The following is a 25,507-nucleotide window of genomic DNA, read 5'->3' as shown; positions in this document are numbered from 1 at the left end:
TTTCTGAACCACAGAGAGAATGGGAATATGCATATTCTATATAGTATTTTTAATGAGCAAAAACTTTGTAAGTAGCAGATATTTGAAAATTATCCCAAACCACCATTTTTTTCTTGAGTTTTTAATAAACCCAAGGCAAATTTAAATTAAAATAGCACCTGTTAAGTTTAATTACTCTTCTCTTTTTTCGAGTTCAACTTTAAAACTCAAAGTGAACTCTTTGCCTACAGTAATAGTATAGCCTTAGTATACAGAGATCTCTGTTTGGGGAGGATTGATAATAAAAATGAAAATGCCAGCAGATCTTCGGTAATAGCAGTAACAGTGACAGGAGTTAAAATGCCATCCCTGCACCTGACCACGTACTACCCAAAGGGCCAGATCTAAAATGGCAAAAAGAATAGAGATCTATCCTCTGTTTCATGACATAAGAAGAGAAAGGAATTTGATGGATTTCATTTACATTCAGAGTCTCTTCTCCAAACCAAGATGGGTAATAAAGAATAACAAAGAAGCCAGCTGCTGGTTCATTTGCCGAGGGTAGGTTTAGTAAATGAAGGGCCTAGGAGAGCCAGGAGCCTGTATGAGGCGGGACAGCAGAGCAGTGGCAAACGCTAGTCGCTAGTCTCGTCGGCAGCACGCGCTACTCTGGGGGCCGGGGAAGCTTTTGGCATAGTTCGAGACCTTCTGATTTCACTGGGATTTGGCAGGTATTATCCTTTCTTTAAAAAATATATTCTGTATGAAAATCTAAAAAATAATGAAAGGCATAAAATTTAAAATATTTAAAATAACCACATCAATAAAAGGAAAACTTAAAATCTCTACAGAGAAGTGGGCTGTCATAAAAACCACGTTAACACTGACCCATACAACACAGCTTTATGAAAGATGCTGGGGAACAGAGAGATTCTGAGCCTAGGGTTGCACAGCCCCTTGGAGCTCACGGTGGGGTGTGCGGGGAAATGGGGAATGATATGGTTCCATGGGTGGGGGGGTCCCCGTGGCTATGTGGCCTGGCAGCAGGCTGCTCTGTCAGCTGGGGGAGGGCGCAAATGCTGTTGCGATGGCAGGAAGGCCGGGGAGGAGAGCGCCCCTCAGGCTCTCGGGGAGTGCCCCCTGCACATGGAGAGGAGACGGCATTCCTCCCGCTGTATAACTGGGTCACTCACAGGTCCCTCTAATCTGATGCTGCATTTTGAGTTTGTTGTCCTTTCAAGGTCATTTTCCTTTCAGCTGAGCTCATGGTGTCCTCTATGCATCCTACAAAAGACTGGAATCAACGACCAGAAGCAAAGTGCCCATCTAAGCTGTTAATTGTCCAGACTGCAGTAGTGGCGGTATCACTGTCAAAGAGACAGAGAGTGAAATAATTCCCAGAACCAGCAGAAAGAGGCCAACCTTTGAGGACGTCCACCTGCTGGCAAAAGCTCTCTCACACAGATAATACATAGCCCCTGCTACCCCACACATGGCTGCTTCAAAAGGATGAGAGCTGAGCAGAGAGGCTGTTTGTATGGTAGAAAAAGGTGGTCGGAAAGGCGTCCTGGGCCAAACACTGGTTATCCTAGGAACCTGAACAACAGATAAGGGAAAAAGAAAATGGCAGGGGGAGAAGAAAAGGAGAAAATAATGCTGAACATGAGTGACCTATAAATAGGGGTTACAGAGCACGAAAGAAAACCAAAACACCACCACCACTGAGGACGTTAACGGTAGATTCCACATGTGTGTGTCCACACCACGTCTGCTCCCATAGGCGTAAATCAGTAATCACACCAGGAAATCATTCCCAGAGACTCTCGAGTTCACGCAGCAGATGCTCCTAACTTGGCTGTCCTGGGAACGGCCGCCCCGGCCTGTGAAAGCAGGGTGTGGCGGCGTGCACCAAGCAGCACTTGCCCCCCCGCCCCCCCGGCCCCTGGGGAAGGTGCTGGAAGACAAGTCGCCTTTCACTTAGATGGGCAATCATCCTCAATCATTTGACCAAATAATGAAAAAAATTACGTTTTAAACATCCTAAGGAAACGGAGGGAGATACAGTAAAAATAAAAACGATTACCTAAGAAGACCTTTCTGCCATTTTCAGTGGAGGGGTTCTAAATACACAATGATTCCTTGTTTTCTTAAACACAGTTAAAGTTTTAAATTGTCATACTTTTAAAAATGATACTTACCAAGCTAGAGGGCACTATGCAAGATGAGTGTGACCTTATGGATTTCCCAAACCAAGCTATTAGCAAGAAGGGTCACTACTCTGACCTGGATGTTACTTTGTGTCAGCTGGCGCGCTGGGCCCTTCGAGGGAGCTGTGGTTCCGTGTGGAACCTGGACGCCATCCAGTGCTGAACAGAAGTGCTTTCCCACTGCCTTTCACTGAGACTCTTCTCTGTGACTGCAGATTGGTTTTTTTTTTAACTTTAATTTTTTATTGTTATGTTAATCACCATACATTACATCATTAGTTTTAGATGTAGTGTTCCATGATTCATTGTTTGTGCATAACACCCAGTGCTCCATGCAGAACGTGCCCTCTTTAATACCCATCACCAGGCTAACGCATCCCCCCACCCCCCTCCCCTCCAGAACCCTCAGTTTGTTTTCCAGAGTCCATTGTTTCTCATGGTTCGTCTCCCCTTCTGATTCCCCCCCCTTCATTCTTCCCCTCCTGCTATCTTCTTCTTTTTTTTTTTTCTTAACATATATGGCATTATTCGTTTCAGAGGTACAGATCTGAGATTCAAGTCTTGCACAATTCACAGCGCTTACCAGAGCACATACCCTCCCAGTGTCTATCACCCAGTCACCCCATTCCTCCCACCCCACCCCCCACTCCAGCAACCCTCAGTTTGTTTCCTGAGATTAAGAATTCCTCATATCAGTGAGGTCATATGATACATGTCTTTCTCTGTTTGACTTATTTCGCTCAGCATGATACCCTCCAGTTCCATCCACGTCATTGCAAATGGCAAGATCTCATTCCTTTTGATGGCCTGCAGATTGGTTTTATCTCGCTCTTCTTCTCCACAAAAAATAACTCACAGCCTGACCTAGCACACATGGAGTTCCCCTTTGTCAGGAATACATTTCTGGGCCCTCGATGTTGGCTGATGGTCTTTCTTCTATTACTTCTGTGGTATTTTTTTCTCTTCTATTCAAAACTTCTCTCAGGAGCTAAAATTTCTTTTAATTGATCTGAGAGTTCCTCTACACTGATAATTTTAAAATTTAACATTAACAATGGTGTCCTGTGATCACAAGGCCCGATGCACAGCTGAATGATAAATTGGCTTCGAAGAGAAAAGTTGTGTGAAGAGAAGAATCTCCTGATTATCGGACTTGTGATCTCTTACAGTCTTTTAAGCTGTGACAATAACTATATTTTGCTAAAGCAAAAAGTTGTTCACATTAACAAAAGTCTTTGGATTCTGAAGTTTGAACCTGTCTCGTTAGAGTTCTGTTTTTCTACTGGTAAACCACTGGTGAGGCTATATTTAATCAATGTTTCAGTGATTATCTAGGAGTTAGAGGAATTCTATCAGGAATTGACATACAAACAATCACTAGTTCTTTAATTGAACTGTTTGGGAACAGATGACTGATTAAATTTCAACACTATAAAGCTCTGTTCAAACTTGGTATCTTCACAATAACTACACTATCTTCCTCTGCTTTGAGGGAGGGACATCTCTTATTGCTTCATTTGAACCCTTGATGATTCAAGACAGCCTAAAAATATGGCTGAAAATATGGAGTAAGCATATTCCAGTGCTTTTTATTCATGAACACCTGAGAAAACATTAGATATTAGGTTGCTGGTAGAATTACTGATTGAAGTCTTCGTCTTGCCTGAAAATATTTATGAAGTCTAGTGGGACTACAGAAGAATCTTTGCAGACCTCCTTTGGTTAGAGGGTCTGTTATTCTTCCTGGCAGGGACCTACTGTCCTGGGAATCAAAGCCACTAGACGAACCTGAAGTCTTGGGGAAACAGCAAAACTGTCATCCAGTGCAAACAGCAGCTTTGGCTCCAAGATCATAAAACATACTTGAAAACAATGTACAATGGTTTCTAATGGATCAAAATTCTCCCCTAATACCTCTGCCTCAATAAAATAGTGTACCGTAGTCAGACTCTGCTAACTTTTTGATGAGTTTCAACAATTTTTAAGCAGACTAATTCCCTTTAAAAAGAAGAAAGCATTTCTTTAATAATAATACATATTTTCAACCACTGATAAGTCTTCTGAAAAAAAAAAAGTACTTTAAAATGAACAAAGAATGGTCAAATCAAATTTCATTTAGGTTACTGTTAGAGTGGGTTTTCTTTAGATATTAAAAGGAAATAAAGCTGTTTGAAGTTCATTTTAACGTTTGGAAGTTTTTTTTCTCCTAATCATCATCTCAAGAAACCTAATGATAACAGGCCTCTAACTGATCCTTAAGTTACTACGAAGTCTTCCAGTTACTTACAAGAGATCGGGAGCTCTGCTTGGATGGTGGCAGAAACTGTCTTACATTAGTGGGTGTTTCCTTTTCAATGGAATGTCGTCTCTGGGGTGGCTGCCGTCTCTCTGGCTGGGGTGTTGATGATATGGGCAAGAATTTTGGAGGCTCTAAAGAAATGAAAAGAACCAAACTGAAATGAACTTTCTTTACAAAATAAAAATCTTAGATTTTGAATTTCTAACAGAAAACCCTTTGTCACTTGTGACAAACAATGCATTCAAAGATGAAATGTTTATTTCATTAGAGGATTAAGATTGGAGGTCCTTTTGGGGATACTATGAGGATTGTTATAGAAAAATCTCTGCAAGATAAACTTTTCTACAGAAATAGTGAGGAAAAAAGAAAAAATATTTCGTATTTTTAATGTTCATTCAAATTTATACATAAAAACAATTATAGTCTCAGCTTTGTACATACAAATGCCCTCATGTTACATGCCATAGAATTTTGCAATTAAAGAGTCTCAGGGATGTAAAATATGTAAAAATATGTGTTCTGTGTGTCCAAAAAGACTCCCATGTCATGCCAAAATTTTCTTTTCCTTTTTTTAAATTTTATTTTATTATGTTATGTTAGTCACCATACATTACATCATTAGTTTTTGATGTAGCGTTCCATGATTCATTGTTTGCGTATAACACCCAGTGCTCCATGCAATATGTGCCCTCCTTAATACCCATCACCCGGCTAACCCAACACCTCACCCCCCTCCCCTCTAGAACCCTCAGTTTGTTTCTCAGAGTCCACAGTCTCTCATGGTTCGTCTCCCCCTCCGATTTCCCCCCCTTCATTTTTTCCTTCCTACTATCTTTTTTTTTTTTTTTTAACATATAATGTATTATTTGTTTCAGAGGTACAGGTCTGTGATTCATCAGTCTTACACAATTCACAGTGCTCACCATAACACATACCCTCCCCAATGTCTATCACCCAGCCACCCCATCCCTCCCACCCCCCTCCACTCCAGCAACCCTCAGTTTGTTTCCTGAGATTAAGAGTCTCTTATGGTTTGTCTCCTTCTCCGGTTTCATCTTGTTTCATTTTTCCCTCCCTTCCCCTATGGCCCTCGGTCTTGTTTCTCAACTTCTTCATATCAGTGAGACCATATGATACTTGTCTTTCTCTGATTGACTTATTTCGCTTAGCATAATACCCTCTAGTTCCATCCATGTCGTTGCAAATGGCAACATTTCATTTTTTTTTTGATGCATGCCAAAATTTTCAAATGTATAGACCCTTTATATTCTTTTTAAAAGACGAAATATAAAAACTCTTCATTTTTGATGTTTATCAAGACATTTTGTCCTTAGGTTTAAATCAAGCTTTATTTATATTTCGAAAAGTAAATTCCAGTTATGATGTTAACACTGTAACACTGCTATCTTCTGCCTAGTAATATTTTGGGACAGGGTTTAAACGGAGAATGTTTTAGGGTTTGAATGGTTCTGGATTCACATTGTGCAAACGTAAGGAGAACATTAGAAATTATGCTAACCGAGTTTTTTTTAGTACTTCCTCTTACTCTCTCTGCAAAGTAAGCTTGCTGCAGTGTTATGGGTTAGGAAAGTGAAAGTCAACACAAAATTAAAGTGATCCATCTATTTGGACTGTCCCACCAAGAAAAATTGCTAAATAAAAACAACATAATTTCCACAATCAAGAAAGATACAGAAATCCATTATGTGATTTAATTGTATCTCTATAATATTTAATTGGCCTGGCCAAATACCAATTATAGGTAAAAACCAAGATCAGCTCCTATTGTTCTTGATATAATGTGATTAAGTATATCAAAATACTAAAGAATTTTAATCACTAAAAACTCCATGTGTATAAGAAATCAAATCAATGTTCTAAAAATATCTTAATATATAAGTGTTTTTTCTTCTGGAAAGTTTTTTTTTCCATTGCAGTAAAACAGACATAAAATATATTTAGTGTATTTGTTTTTTAAGATTTTATTTATTTATTTGACAGAGAGAGATTGAGAGAGAGCACAAGCAGGGGGAGAAGCAGGCTCCCCACTGAGCAGGGAGCCTGACATGGGGCTCGATCCCAGGACCCCGGGATCATGACCTAAGCCGAAGGCAGATGTTTAACAACTGAGCCACCCAGGCACCCCCCCCTTTTTTTTTTTTTTAAGACTTTATTTATTTGAAAGAGAGAGAAAGAGAGAGAGAGAGAGCACATGAGAAGGGGGATTGTCAGAGGGAGAAGCAGGCTCCTCACTGAGCAGGGAGCCCGACATGGGGCTTGATCCCAGGACCCCAGGATCATGACCTGAGCCGAAGGCAGACGCTTAACAACTGAGCCACCCAGGCACCCCCCCCTTTTTTTTAAGATTTTATTTATTTATTTGACAGGGAGAGATTGAGAGAGAGCACAAGCAGGGGGAGAAGCAGGCTCCCCGCTGAGCAGAGAGCCTGACATGGGCTCGATCCCAGGACCCCGGGATCATGACCTGAGCCAAAGGCAGACGCTTTAACCGACTGAGCCACCCAGGCACACCTGTCTTTATTTTTTTAAGATTTATTTATTTATTTGAGTGAGCAAGCACATGAGCGGGGGGAGGCGCAGAGGGAGAGAATCTTCAAGCAGATTCCCCACTGAGTGCGGAGCCCCACACGGGGCTCAACCCTACAACCGCATGAGATCTTGACCTGAGCCGAAACCAAGAGCCTGACACTTAACCAACTGAGCCATGCAGGTGCCCCTAGTGTCTTTATTTTTAAACTGTACAGTTCAGTGGTATTAAATATTTACATCATTGTGCAACCATTACCATCTTCCATCCCCAGAACTCTTCATCTTGTAAAACTGAAATTCTGTAACCATTACAATAATTTCCCATTCTCCCCTACCTACAGCCCCGGGCAACTACCATTCTATTTTCCTTCTTTATGATTTTGACTACTCAAGAATCCCATATAAATGGAATCATATAGTATTTGCCTTTTTTGTAATTGCTTTTTTCCCTTAGCAAAAGGTCCTAAAGTTTCGTCAGTGTTGTAGCCAACTGCAGAATTTCCCATTTTTAAGGCTGAGTAATATTCATTGTATGGAGAGCCCACATTTTGCTTAGCTGTTCATGCATTGATGGACACTTGGGTTGCTTCCATTTTAGCTATTGTGAATACTGCTGCTATGAACATGGATGTATATCTCTTTGAAACTCTGATTTCAATTCTTTTTTTCTCTCCTTTCAATTCTTTTGCTTATAGAATCAGAAGTAGAATTGGTTAAGCATCTGCCTTTGGTGCAGGTCATGATCCCAGAGTCCTGGGATGAAGCCCCATGTCTGGCTCCCTGCTCAGTGGGGAGACTGCTTCTCCCTCTCCCTCTGCTCCTCCCCACCACTCATGCTCTCAAATAAATAAATAAAATCTTAAAAAAAGAGAATGGATTGTCTTCTATTTTTGCAAAAATGTCATTGGCATTTTGATAGGGATTGCACTGAATCTGTAGATCACTTTGGGCAGTGTATAAACATTTTAACAATATTAAGTCTTCCAATCCATGAACACAGGATGTATTTCCCTTTATTTAAGTCTTCTTTAATTTCTTTCATCAATGTTTTGTAGTTTTTAGTGAGCAAGTTTTTCACTTTCTTGGTTAAGTTAATTCCTAAGTATTTTATTCTTTTTGATACTATTATAAATGGAATTGCTTTTGTAATTTCCTTTTCAGATGATTTATTGTTTGTGTATAGAAATGTAACTGATTTTTGTGTGATTTTATATTTTGCTACTTTACCGAATTCATTTATTCTAACAGGTTTTTTTTGTGTGTGGAATCTTTTAGGGTTTCCGTACATATAAGATCGTATCATCTGTAAAGATGATAATTTTACCTTTTTTTTTCCTACTCTGGCTGCCCTTTCTTTCTTTTTCTTGCCAAATTGCTCTCACTAGCATTTTCAGTACTATGTTGAACAGAAGTGATGAAAGCAGGCATCCTTGCCTTGTTCCTGTTTCTTAGAGGAAATCCTTTCAGTCTTTCACCACTGAGTATGATGTTTGAGGTGGGTTTTTCTTTTTTTTTTTTTATCTTTAAAGATTTTATTTATTTGATAGAGAGATATACAGCGAGAGAGGGAACACAAGCAGGGGGAGTGGGAAAGGGAGAAGCAGGCTTCCCGCGGAGTGGGGAGCCTGATGCGGGACTCGATCCCAGGACTCCAGGATCATGACCTAAGCCGAAGGCAGATGCTTAACGACTGAGCCACCCAGGCGCCTCTGAGGTGGGTTTTTCATATATGGCTTTTATTATGTTGAGGTAGTTTCTTTTTTTTTTAAAGATTTTATTTATTTATTTGACAGAGAGAGAGGCAGCGAGAGAGGGAACACAAGCAAGGGGAGTGTGAGAGGGAGAAGCAGGCTTCCTGCGGAGCAGGGAGCCCGACGCAGGGCTCGATCCCAGGACCCCGGGATCATGACCTGAGCCGAAGGCAGACGCTTAAGGACTGAGCCACCCAGGCGCCCCGAGGTAGTTTCCTTCTATTGTGAAGTTCCTCCTAGTTTGAAGTTTTTATCATGAAAGGGTGTTCAATTTTGTCAAATGCTTTTTCAGCATCAATTGAAATAATCCTGTGGTGGTTTTTCTTCACTCTGTTAATGTGGCATATTACACTAATCAATTTTTATATGTTGGACCATCCTTGCAGTCAGGAATAAATCCCACTTGGTCAGGGTATATAATCCTTTTAATATACTGCTGAATTCTGTTTGCTAGTATTTTGTTAAAAATCTTTTAAAAAATCAGTATTTGTAAAGGGTATTGGTTTGTAGATTTCTGTCCTTGTAGTGTCTTTGTTTGGCTTTAGTATCAGGGTAATGCTGGTCTCATAAAATGGGTTAGGAAGTATTCCCTCCTCTTCAATTTTTTGGAAATGTTTGAGAAGGATTGATAGTTTTTTTTAAATGTTTGGAAGAATTCACCAGTGAGGCATCAGAATCAGGCCTTTTCTTTATAGGGAGAGTTTATGCTTACTAATTCAATATCTTTACTAGTTATTGGTCTAGTCAGATTTTTTTCTTTCTTTCTGATTTAGTCTTGCTAGGCTTGGCATTTCTAGGAATTTGTCCATTTTACCAAGGCTATCCAATTTGATGGTAATTGTTCATGATATTCTCTCATAACTCTTTATTTCTGTAGAATCAGCAGTAATGATCACCCCTTCATTTATGATTTTAGTAATTCGAGTCTTTTTTCTTAGTCTATCTAGCTAAGGGTTTGTCAATTGTGTTGATATTTTTGAAGAACCAATTTTCGGTTTCATTGATTTTTCTCCATTGTTTCTCTAGTCTCTATATTTTGTTTATCTCTGCTTTAATCTTTATTATTTCCTTTCTTCTGCTAGCTTTGTGTTTAGTTTGTTCTTCTTTTTTTAGTTCCTTAAGTTGTAAAGTTAGGTTGTTGGTTGGTTCGTTCATTCATTCCTTCCTTTCTTAAAACAGGAACATTTATTGTGCGACTAATCACTGAACTTTCTTGTTTTTAATGTAAGTGTTTACAGCAATAAATTTCACCTTAGCACTGTTTCCACTGTGTCCCATAGTTTTGGTATATTGTATTGTATTTTCATTTTCATTCATTTCTAAATATTTTCTAATCTCTCTGGTGATTTCTTCTTTGATCCATTGATTTTTTAAAAGTGTGCTATTTCATTTCCACAGTTTTGTGAATTTTTCAGTTTTCCTTTTGTTACTAATTTCTAACTTCATCCCACTGTGGCCAGAGAGGACACTTTGTATAATACCTATCCTTTAAAATCTATTGAGACTTAACTTATAGTTTAACATATGCTCTATCCTTGAAAATGTCCCATGTGCCCTGGAGAAGAATGTATATTCTGTTGTTAGGGGGAGTGTTCTCTGTCTGTCAGATCTAGTTGGTTTATTGTGTTGTCCAGGTCCTCTATTTCTTCCTTATCCTCTGTCTGGTTGTTCTATCCATTATTGTGAGAGGGGTACTGAAGTCTCCAACTATTATTGTAGAACTGTCTATTTCTCCTTCATTTGTGTCAGTTTTTGCTTTATATATTTTGATGGTCTGTCATTAGGTGCATAAATGTTAATAACTGTCTTCTTACTGCATTGAACCTTTTATTAATATAGTGTCCTCTGTCTCTTGTAACTTTTTTTTGATTTAAAGTCTATTTTGTCTGATGTCAGTATAGTTTCCCCAGCTTTCTTTTGGTTACTATTTGCATGGAGTATCTTTTCCATCCTTTCACTTTCAATCTGTTTGTGTTTTTGAGTCTCAAGGGAGTCTCTTCTAGCCAGCATATAGTTGGATTATGTGTTTTTATCCAATCTGCCAATCTCCAGCTTTTGATTAGAGAGTTTAATTCATTTACATTTAAAGTAATTACTGATCAGGAGGGACTTTTGTCACTGTGCTATTTGTTTTCAATATGCCTTAGAGCTTTTGTCCCTTCTTTCCTTCATTCTTGTCTTTCATGTTAAATTGACTTTTTTTATAATGAAATGTTTAAATTCCTTTCCCATTTTCGTTTTGTGTATATTCTGTAGCTATTTTCTTGTTGGTTACCATGGAGACTACATTTAACATCCTAAAATTATAACACTCTGGTTTGGATTTATAGCAGCTTAAATTCAGTAACACACAAAAACTCTGCCTCCGCCCCTTTTGGCTATTGGTGTCACAAAATTACATTTTTATACACTGTCTTCCCCAAAATATAGACTAATAATTCTTTTAAATGCATTAGTCTCTCAAATTATGTAGTAAACAAAAAGTACAGTTACAAACATTGTTGCAATATTATTAGCTTTTATAATTGCCCATGTATTTTACTGAGATCTTTATTTCTTCTATGGCTTTGAATTATCGTCTAGTGTCCTTTCATTTCCCCCTATAGGACTTCTGAGCATTTTTTACTGGGAAGGTCTAGTGGTTATGAACTCCCTCAGCTTTTGTTTATCTGGGAATGTCTTTTTTTTTTTTTTTTTAAGATTTTATTTATTTATTTGAGACAGAGAGAGTGAGAGACAGAGAGCATGAGAGGGAGGAGGGTCAGAGGGAGAAGCAGACTCCCTGCCGAGCAGGGAGCCCGATGCGGGACTCGATCCTGGGACTCCAGGATCATGACCTGAGCCGAAGGCAGTCGCTTAACCAACTGAGCCACCCAGGCGCCCTATCTGGGAATGTCTTAATTCCTCCCTCACTTTGAACAAAAATAGTTTTGCTGGATATAAGATTGTTGGTTGACTTTTTTTTTTTTTAAAGCACTTTGAATATACAGATTTCTCCCACTATCTGAAAGTAGAGCATTCCCGTGAAATCTTTTGTAAGCTGAAATGGCATAAACCAAAAAAGCAATTGAAGCATTTTGTAAAAGTGAAAATCCTCTTTGGATTTCTTTCAGTTAGCTAAAACAGATATTAATGTTGGTCTTTCATAAAAAGTGAAGTGGTGTAAAGCAAACTTTCAGATAGTGGGGTGGAAAGCTGTATTGGCCCATCTTCTGGCCACCAAATTTCTGATGAGAAATATACTGAAAATCTTATTGAGGATCTCTTGTATGTAGTGACTCATTTCTCTTTTGTTGCTCTGTCTTTTGCTTTTCAAAGTTTGATTACAGTATGTCTTGGTGTGGGTCTCTTTCATTTTAGTTGAGCTGCTTGAATGTTTACATTCATGTCCCTCCTCAAATTTGGGGAGTCTCGGCTATTATTTCTGCAATTATTCTTTCTGCCCCTCTCTCTCTCTCCTCTCCTTCAGGGACGCCCACAATGCATATGTTGGTACACTTGACGGTGTCCCACAGGTCTCTCAGTCTGTTTGCTTTTCTTCAGTCTTTTTTCTTTCTGTTCTTCAGACTTGATGCTTTCCATTGTCCTATCTCCAAGTGTGCAGATTCTTTCTTCTGCCTGTTCAAATCTGCCTTTGAATCTTCTAGTGAATTTTTCATTTACGTTATTGGAATTTTCGGCTCCAGAATTTTTTGTTTGCTGTTTCATTTTAGGTTTTCTAGCTCTTTATTGATCTTTCCATTTTGTTCACACATTGGATTCTTGACTTCCTCCACATCTTCTTTTAGTTCTTTGAGCATTTTAAAGCAGTTTTTAATTTAAAAAGTCTTTGTTTGGCATATCCCCCTCTTTTTCTGGGACAGTTTCTGTTGATTTATTTCTTTACTCTGAATGGGCCATACCTTCCTGTTTCTTTGTATGTATGCCTTGTGATTTTTTGTTGTTGTTTTGTTGCTGCTGTTGTTGTTGAATACTGGACATTTGAATCTAATAATGTGGTAATTCAGATTCTGCCCCTTTCCCAGGGTCTGCTGTTTTTCATTATGGTTTTTGTTTATTGTTTTCTTGATTGCTGTAGGCTGTCTCTGTACTGAGGATCAGCCTGAGATATAAACTTAAGATCTTCTCAGGTCTTTTATGAGCCATTCCCTGGGCATGCATTGTCACTTTATAATTTTCTCCGTATATGTAGTTTCTGAATATCCTAGTCTTTAATGTCTGGCTCCCAGAAGGGAAAAAGCTAAGAATGAAGGAGGTGGGTAAGGAGGCTAGCCCTTTAGATGCCCTGAAAGTCACTTTAGCATGCAGGGAGCTTGCAACAAAGCACAATAATCACTGCCTCTTTATCTACACCTTTGGAATCAGATGCAGCAATCGAGGACAGATTCCCAGTATCTGGAGGACAGGGTTCTTTTTGCCCACCCTAGCTCTTGTAAGCTATGGGCCAGCTGCTTCAGGAACAGTACACTGTGGCTGGGGGGTGGGCCACGAGTGTCTGCTTTTGTGCTAAGAGCGAAATTAACCACAATGTTTCATCTCTTCCCCTGGAAGTTGCAAGCCTTCAACAGACTCAGAGTTCCAAAGGACTTACATAGACAGATTCTGCCAGTACAACTGTTGTCTAGGTGGGAGACAGATTCCTGGTGCTTCCTACTCCACCATCTTCCCAGAATCCTCTCTTTTTTTTTTTTGCTGAGACATGCAGAGAATGTATAATTTTTAAATCTTTTATACTGATCTTATACACAAAAAAGATTATTAAAAACATGTAGAAATGTGGTGCCTAGGTGGCTCATTTGGTTGGGTATCCAACTCTTGATTTCAGCTCAGGTTGTGATCTTGGGGTCGTGGGATCAAGCCTCACATCAGGCTCCACGCTTGGTGTGGAGTCTGCTTGAGATTCCTTCCCTCCGCCCCTCCCCCGACTTGCACTCTCTCTCAAATAAATAAATATAAATAAATATTTTTTTAAAAAGCATTTAGAAATCACTCAACTTCAGATTGTGTTCAGAACCTATGAAGAGTTATAAAGGCGTTTTTACTATCCATACACATATGTGGGTATGGATATGTGTATACGTGTGAGGGTGGGAATGATAACAAGTGTGATTATTTAGGGCTCCCAGCTTAAATTCAGACAAGGAGGTAAATTACACAGAGACAGTTGACTTATTTCCTACAACTATTATCTGTAAACCCAAAGGTGACTGATCTACTATAAGTTAAGAACCTGAGGCCCAGTTATCAGTTCAGCCCTACCTTACCATGTCACTTTAGGAATATAACCATATTTATGCTCCTGACTAGGGAAAATTCCAGGGTTAGCTCTTTCCACCCTAAATGATCACAAAGCACTTTGGGATTCCCTATTCTAGGTCCAGTGTGTTTTTGAAGGAATCCAATGCTAGCTTTTTGTACCACGAATACTCACTCTTCCTCGTGGACACAGCCTCTACTAAGGGATCTTCAAGGAAGGAGGGAGACACACTGCTGCTGCTGGTTGACTTGTGTAGAGTTTCCTCCTGAGAAAGGTGTGGGCAGAGAAATAAGCACTAAGACATTAGTGCTCCCATGCTAATAACATTTTACTATTAGAGATTTATTTTAATGTGAGGCACCACATTATGTCAAAGGTTCAAGGCAAATAGAAGATAAGCTAGAAGATACCTAAAATTAGACAAGCCTGGGTTTGTGTCCTGGCTTTGTCCCTCATTAGAGTGATGTGACACAGCAAGTTTCTCACCTCAGTACCATCATTTCATATTTAATACCATCTTTACACTGTATTATTGGATCAGATGAGATAATGCACTCAAAATGCTTAACACATTACCAGGCACACAGTGAATGGTGGTTAATATCATTATTAGGGAGATATTTAACACATTTGTAGATAATGCACTCAAAATGCTTAACACATTACCAGGCACACAGTGAATGGTGGTTAATATTATTAGGAAAATATTTAACACATTTGTAAAAGTAATAGATTGTAACTGCATGAAGGTAGATGCTATGTGTCTCATTCATTGTTGTTAGTAACAAACCCACTGTTAGTAAGTGATGAATAAATATTAATATTTGTTGAATAAATGGATGAAAATAAACATTTCACAAAATGTCATATGAATCTAGGAAAATGTCTACATTATGCAAAATAAAATTTAAATTCCTATTACCAATGAGACGAGACCTTCTTAATTTGTTTCAGATTATACCAAGAAGAAGTACAATATTTATTCACGAAAAATTTATTATCTACTATGTGATTGAGGATAGACATGAACCACAAGACAATGTATTTCCGTAATATCTATAGAAAATTGCTAAATATTTTAAATGTGGAAGAAAGAAAATTAGGTTAAAATATTCACCTGTGACCTATGTGTTAAGCATTTTGAGTGCATTATCTCCCTGCCCTACTGAGTTAAGGTGACTTTAAGAGCTAATTTAGCCATTCACAATAAATGGCTTCACCTAAAACCTACTGCTAAAAGCACTGGTTTCACATAAGCTACAATACAAAGGATCTGGTCAAAGAACAGGAGATGAAAAAAGGCTGTGTAAACCACACAGTTCAAACAAAGAAGGTCTGAAGAGTGACCTCCCCACTCTTGGTACATACCATGAAGAATAAATCAAGCAATGTAACCAAAGCCTCAACCTGAACACGTTGTAGTGGGTACACAAATCTCCAGAAAAGCTAGCAAGCAACTAGAACGACCTCCTTCTGCCTATGAAAGGTCAAAAGGAAATAAAAGCCAAGAGTATCTCTTAGGAAAAGAAAAAGGAGACATACACAGTAGTCCCAAATAAGTATGAGGTGGGTGCCACCTTGATTTAAACAGCAGAAACCCCCCCTCCACCCCACCCCCCCGCCTCACATACCTCAGCCTACCTCCCCCAGAAACATTTTTAAAGCCCAATTCTGAGCATGTCCACATATTCCACACCACTCCTCTCTGCTGTTCTGACTTGCTCCCACTCTGAACAACTAAGAGCCCATCCTGGGGCAGCTGGGTGAGTGCAAGTCAGTAAGAGACAGAGAAGTGGTTAGGGCACTGGCATGGTGGCAAGGCCTTTTGGGATTTGCTCCCAGAAGCTGTTGGTGATCCTCTGCCCCTGCATGCCCACCACAGGCAGATGCACCCAATTTCTCACTGCTTAAAAACTAATCTTCATTAGGCTAGTTCCTGGCCCAGAGGAATCACAAAGACACTCAGAAGGTGCCAGGGGACTTGGAGGTCAGATCTCCTCAGAGAGAGGATGTAGGTGTAGACTCCTGCTTGGCTTGTCCTGTCATGTCTATTCCCTCGACCAAACACTTTCTGCCTGCCTGGGGGATCATGATGGTCTGTGATCTCTGAAGCTACTGCCAGAAACTTGCTTGTTTGTATTGTCTGATCCAGTTACCAGTCTCTGACACTGACTAAACTAGGCCTTTTCTAGTTCTACATCCTGACCAGTGACTCCTAACCAGGTCCTGGTTGGAACAAGGTCACTTCCAGAACCCCTGCTGCTCCTTCACTGCTGCCTTGCCCCAAGGGTGGTACTGGAGGCTGCCAGAATCGTCTCAGAAACCGGTCTGGGTGATTAAAGAATAATTCCTTAATTCTAACTTGGATGAATGTGGAGCGGATGGAGCCAGCAACCACAACAGCAAACAAGCCAGGAGGCTGGCTGTGTGCGTGTATTGTCTGTCTGGCAGGGCCTGAGGGAAGAGGGAGGCAAGGATGTAATTTCATTTTACACAGTGGAGATACACAATACTGATGCTGTAGACAAAGGGCTTGAGAGAGATTTGGGAAGCACCAGCACCCTGATTGTTTCTGAAAAACAGGGAGGACGTGAGATCTTCCTCCAAAGGGCAGCAGGGGAAAGATGAAATCTGAAGAAGCCTAGCAGAGTTTTCTTTTGCAGACCTGTCTACTGGTATTACTATTACAGAAAGAACAAGCTTCACTATGGGTAGGGGTGTGTGTGTGTGTGTGTGTGAGAGAGACAGAAGAATCCATGGAAAAATATTTTTTATTTTTCCTTCCCCAAAACAAAGGGAAGCATTCTGAAGATAATATGTTTGCATTTTTTTTTTTTTTTTACTGATTTTAATACCACTATAATCTAAGACCATACAAATATTTCAAAACTTATTCTATAAACTCTGGCCACTGTACTGGTCTTTCCCAAAAAACAGTAAGTAATCCACTGTTTCATTTCCTGCTAAACAAATTAATTTCAATCCCAACTTTATTGACTGAAAGATGGGAAGAGATTAAACAACAACTGAGGCAACACGGTTAGTAAACTAGGTCAGAGAGGCTCGCATTCTGAACATGGAGTCAAGATGTGTGGAACGGGCAGTCGTGGGACTCACCTCGGAGTCAGAGCTGTCCAGTTCAGCCAGAGTTGGAGCTTTGAGGAGCTTCTTCCGCTGTACAGGCACCTGCTGTGCAGCACTCAATCCATTCTCTTTCGTTTGTGATGTTAAACCTCCATTCACCATCGATGATTCCACAATGTTCTTTGGAGATTCAGGGGTAGTTACATCTGGTAAAAGAAAGGCAAAAGCTTACCTTTTCTCAAGCTAAGAAAAGTAATCAGTAGACCAAAAGCACTTTCCCAAGTACCTGCACTTGGTAGCACAAACCACAAGCCAGGTGACATGGCACTTCCATGTCACACTAATACAACACAGGGGCTTGATATAATAACGCCTATGTATATAAAACATTTTGTTAGATATTAACTGTCAGATTAAAGAAAACCTTTAAATGAATAGTAACAGATTAACATTTATACAGTAGAACTTAGAGCTGGAAGGAATCCTATAGATAACTGACTATAACTTCTTAATCTTGCAGAGACCCAGAGAGGCTAGTTTTACTTTATCGTCTCCAAAGAGCTAGTGATAGATGGACCAAAGTGGTGGCATACACACAGCCACAGCTGGCATATGGCTTTAAGATTTGACAATGGTTTAATTTAAAAATCAAAATAGTGAATAATCTATATTCATATAAACATGAACACAAAGAATCTGGGATACATTCCCTCGGATAGAGCTGATGTAGATTATTCACAGCTCAAATCTGGGTGGGAAGGCAATACAACAGATCAAAGAAATGTGGCAGCAGAGTATAGTGTATACAGAGTACAGAGTACATATGTATGAGTACAGAGCATGGAGTATACGGAATAAAGTACAGCCCAGAGAGCACAGAGTACGTAATGTAGGAGTACAGAGCATGGAGTATACAGAGTATGTAATACAGAGCACAGAGTATAGAGAGTACAGAGCACCAGGTATATAGAGTACACAGTACAGACTACAGAGTATAAAGGATACAGTACATAGTACAGAGTATATTTTTGTAAAATGAAAGACTTTATTTTGAATATGCATATTATTCATTCAGTTTAATTTTTCATAGTGCATATAGCTATGTATGGAAGTATACATGGAAAAATAAACATTAGAAATACCTAAGGATGGAAGTATATAGGCAAAGAAGACATTCAATACATACTCATGAACAGGCTTAGAAGCATCACAGGACAGCATCCATTAGAAAAGAATGAAAACCATGCAAAAAATCTATCCAAACCATGGCAGGCAAATGCAATCAGTACAAGTTATAGTATCTTATACAGGACAAAGGTATACATGTTCTTTGGATTAAAAACATAATATAAATAAACATGGCGCGGCTTTTATGTCCAAGCCAAGAATCAGCTATAGAAGTAATAAGGGTGGATGCCGCATGTGACAATAAAACATTAAAGGCCACAGTATATAGTCTAGAGTATGTAGTACAGAGGAGAGTACAGAATATATAGTAGTACAGAGAGTCCACAGAGCATAGAGTGTATGTTGTATAGAGTACAGAGCACTGAGTATAGAGTACAGATCATAGAACATATAGAGTATATAGTACGGAGCATAGCGTATACACAGCATGCGGTATGTAGGCTGTACAGAGCACGGAGTATATAGTACCCAGAGTACAGGGCACAGAGCATATAGAGCAATGTACAGACTACATATAAAGCACAGAGTACAGAGTATAGTGTCCAGTACAGCTGACCTCTTGTTTCATCATTTGTGAAATGGGCTTACAACAGACATGGGCTCCTTTTGAAGAGTAAGTTAACAACTGCATATAAAATACTTATTCAATACGACAACACACAATAAATGCTGGTAATTATTAACACTGATTTTTATCTCCATTTGTCAGTAAAGTAAGGCTCAGGTGACTCAGGCAGGTACACAGCTAGTGTATGGCACAGCTGATACTTGATTCCTTGTTAGTATTGATTCTAAAGGCCACCTTTTTGCCCCGTACCCTGTACTCACTCTTCCAATGCAAGTGGAACCAATTTTCTTCAGTATTTCAAATGACGTGTTAAACACAAAGTTTAATAACCACTAAATTAGAGAATTTAAAAGCGAAAAAAATAAAAGTGAAAAAAAAAGTAGTCACTGCATAATTTAATTCACAGACCAACAACATGAAACTGATCTTTGGACATGGAATAGTCTGTGAAACTCCTGCGGTTGAAGGTAAAGTGTACACTAAGCATGAAAGTGAAATAAGACATGATTAAAACTCCTTTAGGAGGGAAAGCACTGTAACTGCAGTTACTGTAAAAATATACCAGTTTCCTTCCCAACATACAATTTTTATATGCTTGAAGTGTAAGAGGTGGACTTCCAGGAAACATTCAGTGAATAAGCGTGTTCTAGTATAGTCTTCCTTGACATTATTAAAAGAATCATGTAAATTATTATAAATGATAGGTATCTAGTTTAATATTTACAATTTTTGCTAATTTTAGAGATCAAGAAGGTCAGAGCACATGCCCTCGTGAATGAGAAGAAAGGGTTTGAGTAAGCAAGGAAGGAGAGAGAAAAGGAAGAAAAGACAGATCTGTCAATCGTTTATTTAACATAACATTTTTATTTTTTAAAAAGATTTTATTTATTTATTTGACAGAGAGAGAGCCACAGCGAGAGAGGGAACACAAGCAGGGGGAGTGGCAGAGGGAGAAGCAGGCCCCCTGCGGAGCAGAGAGCCAATTGCGGGGCTCGATCCCAGGACCCTGGGATCATGACCCGAGCCGAAGGCAGACGCTTAACGAATGAGCCACCTAGCACCCCTAACATAAAATTTTTAATAGAAAACTTGACAAGACATGCGTTAATTTTCTTATTACCTTTCCAGATGTTAAGTAGCTATAACAAAAACATAATTGGGGGAGGGGCTGCACTGAGGGGGGCTAAAGGGCAAAAGCAGCAAGTTTTTACACAAATTTAAAGGTTAAAATCTTTAAATAAATCTTTCCTAAGGGGGTGTAGAGACACTTAATGGAATAACTGAGAAGTTTTCCAGAAAGCAAAGGAGGAAATGATTAGGCTAACTGATTAATTCCTATTCAAGAAAAAAAGGAGTGTTCAAATACAGTCTTGAAGCATATCGTAAAAGATCTTCTTCTATAGCTTATCTTATTTTATACACTTCCTACAGAATTGCTCATGTTGTTGTAGTAGGTAGGCTTTTAAGAGAAAGCATAAAGTTAAAACACACAAATCCTTGTCTCCTCTTAGCTGCCCAGATCCCAATCGAGGCGCCCACATGGCAGGTATTGTGAGAAGAGAAGCTGTCAGCTTTCCGCGGTGGTCTCACATCTCCATTCCTCCAAGTCAAAGCTTCCCTAAGGGTGAGACCACTACTAGTGCATGGAGGAACACTGAAAGTTTTAATGGTTATATATTTATTTTAATGCTTCAGAAAACATATATCAGATACATGGCTTTATGGATGTTTTTCCTAAAGAAATTTATTTAAAAGTCATTGATGGTATATTAAAATAATTTCTAGAATACTGGTGGTACTTAAAGCCTGGCAAAAATCTGACCTGCAGTTTAGGGGAAAACTGTTGAGTGACTGTGGCTGCCATGATTTCATTTCATTCCCAATGCAGGAGATTTGAGAAATGACCTAATAGCTCTCTACTTGTCTGAACACTACTATGAGGTTGATAACTGTAATTTGAGCTCATTGACTGAAACGGAGTTCACTGACTGAAATAATAACCTCGTACGGAGTTCAAAGCTTTGAGATAAATGGAATTAATAAAAAAAATTATGTAACAGGCTTCAGGATGATCTCCATATATAAGACTAAATACTGTGTGTGATTTTACCTCATACTATATATTTGTAAAAGATCCGGTGGAACATATTTTTGAGAGAAATTTTTAAGTAGTTTGATTACTAATAACTTTCTGTTCCAATGAAGAAATCTGTATTATTACTTCAATGTATCAAGTGAGAAAACCAAGGAATTGAATAAGACTTTGTACTTCTATATAAGACAGAATTTCTTGAGAAAAAACTGGTGATATTTATAAATAAGCAAAAACATTTAAGATGCTAGATATGGCTTTAGAAGTCACATACCTCAGGTTCAGCATCTAAAATGCATAACCATGATATTAAATACTTTATGTAATAACTTTATATATGTTAGATTCACCCAACTGCTGCCTTATTTGGTTGGAGGAAATATGACTGAGATACTGATTACATATTTATTATTTGCATTGCAAAAACAAATTACACTTACCTTAATTAATGTTGAATGGATTGTTAAGATTTTCCACTAAGCATTAATATTTCTAAGACATACCTAAGCAGCAGAATATACTTCATTATGTCTTATTCTATACTTAAGTCCAGAGGCATTATCTATACTACATATTTAAATATTTACTCCTTAGTGTGTTAATTTCCCAACTTAGAGAAGAACTGTATTCTAATCTTTGCATTTAGGTTAAAAGAATGGATCAATTTTTTCCATTTATTATTTGGGAAATTTTAATTAATTAGTCAAAATGGAACAATGAAAACATAAAAGTAGCTAGCACAAGAAATTGAGAATGAAGCATGTGGAAATCATCAAGTGCACTTAAAGTAGCAAATGATAAGCAGTTGAAAGCAAATACAGTTTTTTGCTACTCTTTTACATCATGGAGGTGAAGAGCTTTCTTCCCAAATTGGAAGCCACCATATAATCTATAAGAACATGAAATACACTTATATATAACGTGTATGGGCATGCAAACTGTCCAGATCAGCCACCTGTGCTTAATTTATGTTAGCCAATAGTCAATGTGTTTAGATAGCCAGCCACTCCCTTATAGTCCAACTGATGGAAACATCTCCAGAAAAAGAGACACAGTCTCTATAATATATACTGCCAACTTTTGGAGAATATCAGTAACAAATATGTATCAAAACACTTCTAAGTTTATTTTCCAGACCATTTTTGTAAGGTTTTTCTTTTTCTTTTTTACAACATTTACTCTGCAAATGGTTGATAAAATAAAAATTTTCAAATGAATAAAGAAAATAGAAAAAGCTCTTCAGTGGTCAGTCAAAAATGGTAAGTGAAGACTAAAATATTTATCTGAGTTTTTTAAAAGCACAAATGACAATGATGCCTGAGACCTACAAATATAAACAGAAATTTAAAAACAGTTGGGAACTAGTTTAGCAACTGGAAGGTGCTCAGTAAATATTCATAAGCAGAATAGGATACAAGAACTCTTTGGCTCTTTAAATATGAATTTGTATATAAGCTATGCCAACAATTCCAGAGCATACGAAAGAAAACTCTGGAAGAAAATATTAGTGCCAACGTCTTACCTCATTTTACATTCAAAACAACAGCTTCCAGGGATGCCTGGGTGGCTCAGTCAGTAAGCGACTGCCTTTGGCTCAGGTCATGATCCCAAGGTCCTGGGGTCGAGCCCCATATAAAGCCCCACATCCGGCTTGCCGAGGGAGCCTTCTTCTCCCTCTCCCTCTGCCCCTCCCGTGCTCTTGCTTGCGCGTGCTCTCTCTCAAATAAATAAATAAAATCTTTAAAAAACAAACAAAAAAACAGCTTCCAAAATGAAAAATTCCAACTTGCAAAATATTTTATTTGGATTAAGTTGGCTTTGAAAATTCACTCATATATAAAAGCTCAATTTAAAAAGGGGCTGATTATTAGAGATCAAATTTAGTCATTGATGGTTATCTGTTTCACTACTAATCCCTGTCTATTTAACAGCAGGGATCTAAACTTGTACTACAAACCCAGAACACATTAATTATACAGTTGATCCTTGAACAAGGCCAGGCAGGGGTTAGGGTACAGACTTCCGCCCCAGTCAAAAATGTGCAAATAACTTTTGACTCTCCAAATACTTAACTGTTAATTAAGCCTACTGTTGACTGGAAACTTTACTGATAATATAAACGGTCAACTGACACATATTTTGTATGTTATATGTATCATAAATATTTGTGTGTGTGTGCATATGTGTGTATATATATATATATATATATATATACACACATGTGTATATATATATATACACACTATTCTAACAATAAAGCTAGAGAAAAGAAAAAATTTTTAAAGAAAAGAAAATACTAAGAAAATCATAAGAGAAAATGCATTCACAGTCCTATATGCACATTTACTGAAAAAAAAAAAAAATCGGTGTATAGACAGGTCAGGCCAAGCTGGAGGCAGCAGTGAGCCTGGTAGCATGATGGTGATATTGTGCAGCCCAGGGCCTTGGCAGAGGCAGCTGCCTGGCGGGCAGGCAGCCACGATGGCCAGGGGATACTGTACAGCTGCCCCATCTGCCTGTAAGTGCGGCCACACATGAGTGGGAGGGGAGGAGTCCGTGCTTGATAGGGGCAGCAGCCTGCACAGCCCCTGAGCCCTGTGCACAGAGGACTAGGGATCAGGAGTGGCGGGTGTGTGGGTTCCCTGTGCAGCACCATCCTGTTCTCTGGGCACATTCCTTGCTTCAGCTCAGCATCCTGTCCACGAGCCCTGGGGGTAGACCCTGACCAGCCTGTCAGCAATAGGGGGCAACCTGCAGCCCTGTTCAGTCTTGGTTCCCTGGGGGCTGCTGACAACCTCAGCAGGCCTCCTGGGCCTTCATGGGTCCTCGGAGGGCAGCAGGTTAGTTGCCTTCCTTTTGGTCCAATGAAGACTGGGGTGGACAGTTGTAAATAAATGTGTAGCTTTTGCTGTGAACTCTTAAATTAAAAAAAATATTCCTATAAGTGGACCTGAGCAGTTCAAACCCATGTTGTTCAGGGTCAACTGTATTTTACAACCAAGGCCATTAGAACATATCTGTATTTTTATACTCCCAAACAGCTCTCAGAATCATTCATGACCAGGCTGTCTCCAGAGGGAGCACTGGGACACCAAAGACAGCTCTTGTTTATCAACTGAGGAGCGGTGGTCCTCTGAAGTAGCTGACAGCTTTGAGTCTAATTACTTAAATAACTAAATGCTTAGAGAATAAGAAGTATCAAAACTTTGTTTCTTGAAACTTTTTTCTATTCTCTTAAGGCAAAGTTCTGTTTTAGATTCTGACATTATTGCTTTAGAAGAGTGTGGGTGAGGGGTTCCTGGGTGACCCAGTAGGTTAAGCCTCTGCCTTCAGCTCAGGTTATGATCCTGGGGTCCTGGGATGGAGCCCCTGCCTTAGGCTCCCTGCTCAGTGGGGAGCTTGCTTCTCCCTCTGCCCCTCCCCCTGCTTATGATTTTTCTCTCTCTCTCTCTCTCTCAAATAAATAAATAAAGTCTTAAAAAAAAAAAAAAAGAAGAGGAAGAAGAGTGTGGGTGAGAGACAGTGACCGTAAGGATGGGCAAATTCCATAACCACAGGGATGGCATGATGGTTCTCCTATAATCCCTCGTAGGCAACAGATTTATTATTGTAGTTTTAATTTTTTTTAAGTATATGGTTTTCAAATAAGCAGAATGTTTTATCTTACTGACCACAGCTTAGAAGAAGCCTTTCAATTTTCTTCTTTGACATGTTTGGACAAGCAGATGAATGAAATGGTTTCACAGAAACCACAAAACCCACGTCAGGTGTGAAAGTGCTTTTTTTTTTTTTTAACCTAACAAGTCAAAACTGTAAGACATGCTAAGTGGCCACATTGCTGAAAAAAGAAAACAAACAACAAAAAGAAAATAATTCAGCTGTTAGGAATATACAGGGAGGACAAAAAAGGGAGGAGGATTCAAGAAGACCTATAATGGTACATTTCAGACTTTAAGGCAGAAGGCAGCAAATAAAAATCTGAAATACAACAAAACCATGAGTCTTAGTTTCAATTATATCACTAAGACTTGAAATGGAGTAACAATAAAAGAAAAAAAAGTAACTTTTTAAAGAACATGTTAAGAATGAAAGCATGATAAAGATACAAAACATTTTAAAGAAACATAGTATAGGATTTTGGCTTAAATAGAACATGATTTTAGGGTACAAAATTTTTTAAATTTAAGAATAAATGTGTTCTTAAGTAATTTATTTCAGGATGAAAGTCTGACCAAAATCTCTGCCTAAGGTGAAACACTTCATAAAAATCTCCCTCAGGAACTAGCATCACAATGCATCACTATACTGCCTCTTGTAGGCAATGTAACCTAGCAGTTGGAAGAGAGGCCCCAGGAGCCAGAATGTCTGAGTTTAAATCTCAGCTCTGCCACTTATGAGCAGTGTGATTCTGGGAAAGTTACTTAACCTCTCTGTGCTTCTATTCTCTTAAGGCAAAGTTCTGTTTTAGATTTTGACATCATTGCTTTAGAAGAGGGTGGGTGAGGGGTTACTTAATCTGTAAAATGGGAAGA

At 38.8% G+C, this 25,507-nt stretch overlaps 1 protein-coding gene across 3 annotated transcripts in view; it reads right to left on the bottom strand.

Annotated features, from left to right (window-relative positions):
- Positions 1-25,507, bottom strand: part of SPIRE1 (spire type actin nucleation factor 1) — a 205,197-nt gene that overhangs the window by 10,864 nt on the left and 168,826 nt on the right. For 2 of the 3 annotated variants that reach the window (XM_064577986.1, XM_064577988.1), the window contains 4 exons: positions 17,161-17,333; positions 14,218-14,308; positions 4,474-4,616; positions 1,402-1,575 (listed from right to left, as the gene is read on the bottom strand). In XM_064577986.1, the coding sequence (XP_064434056.1) occupies positions 1,402-1,575; positions 4,474-4,616; positions 14,218-14,308; positions 17,161-17,333 (581 nt within the window). The remainder of the gene's footprint in view (positions 1-1,401; positions 1,576-4,473; positions 4,617-14,217; positions 14,309-17,160; positions 17,334-25,507) is intronic. The other variant, XM_064577987.1, reaches the window with a different exon arrangement.

This window comes from Mirounga angustirostris, unplaced genomic scaffold (genome assembly GCF_029215605.1).
Source record: "Mirounga angustirostris isolate CCGP_5_RB_7025 unplaced genomic scaffold, mMirAng1.0.hap1 SCAF_14, whole genome shotgun sequence".
NCBI lineage: Eukaryota > Metazoa > Chordata > Mammalia > Carnivora > Phocidae > Mirounga > Mirounga angustirostris.
Note: the sequence above shows the minus strand (reverse complement) of the source record. Positions and strands in the feature narration are given on the sequence as shown.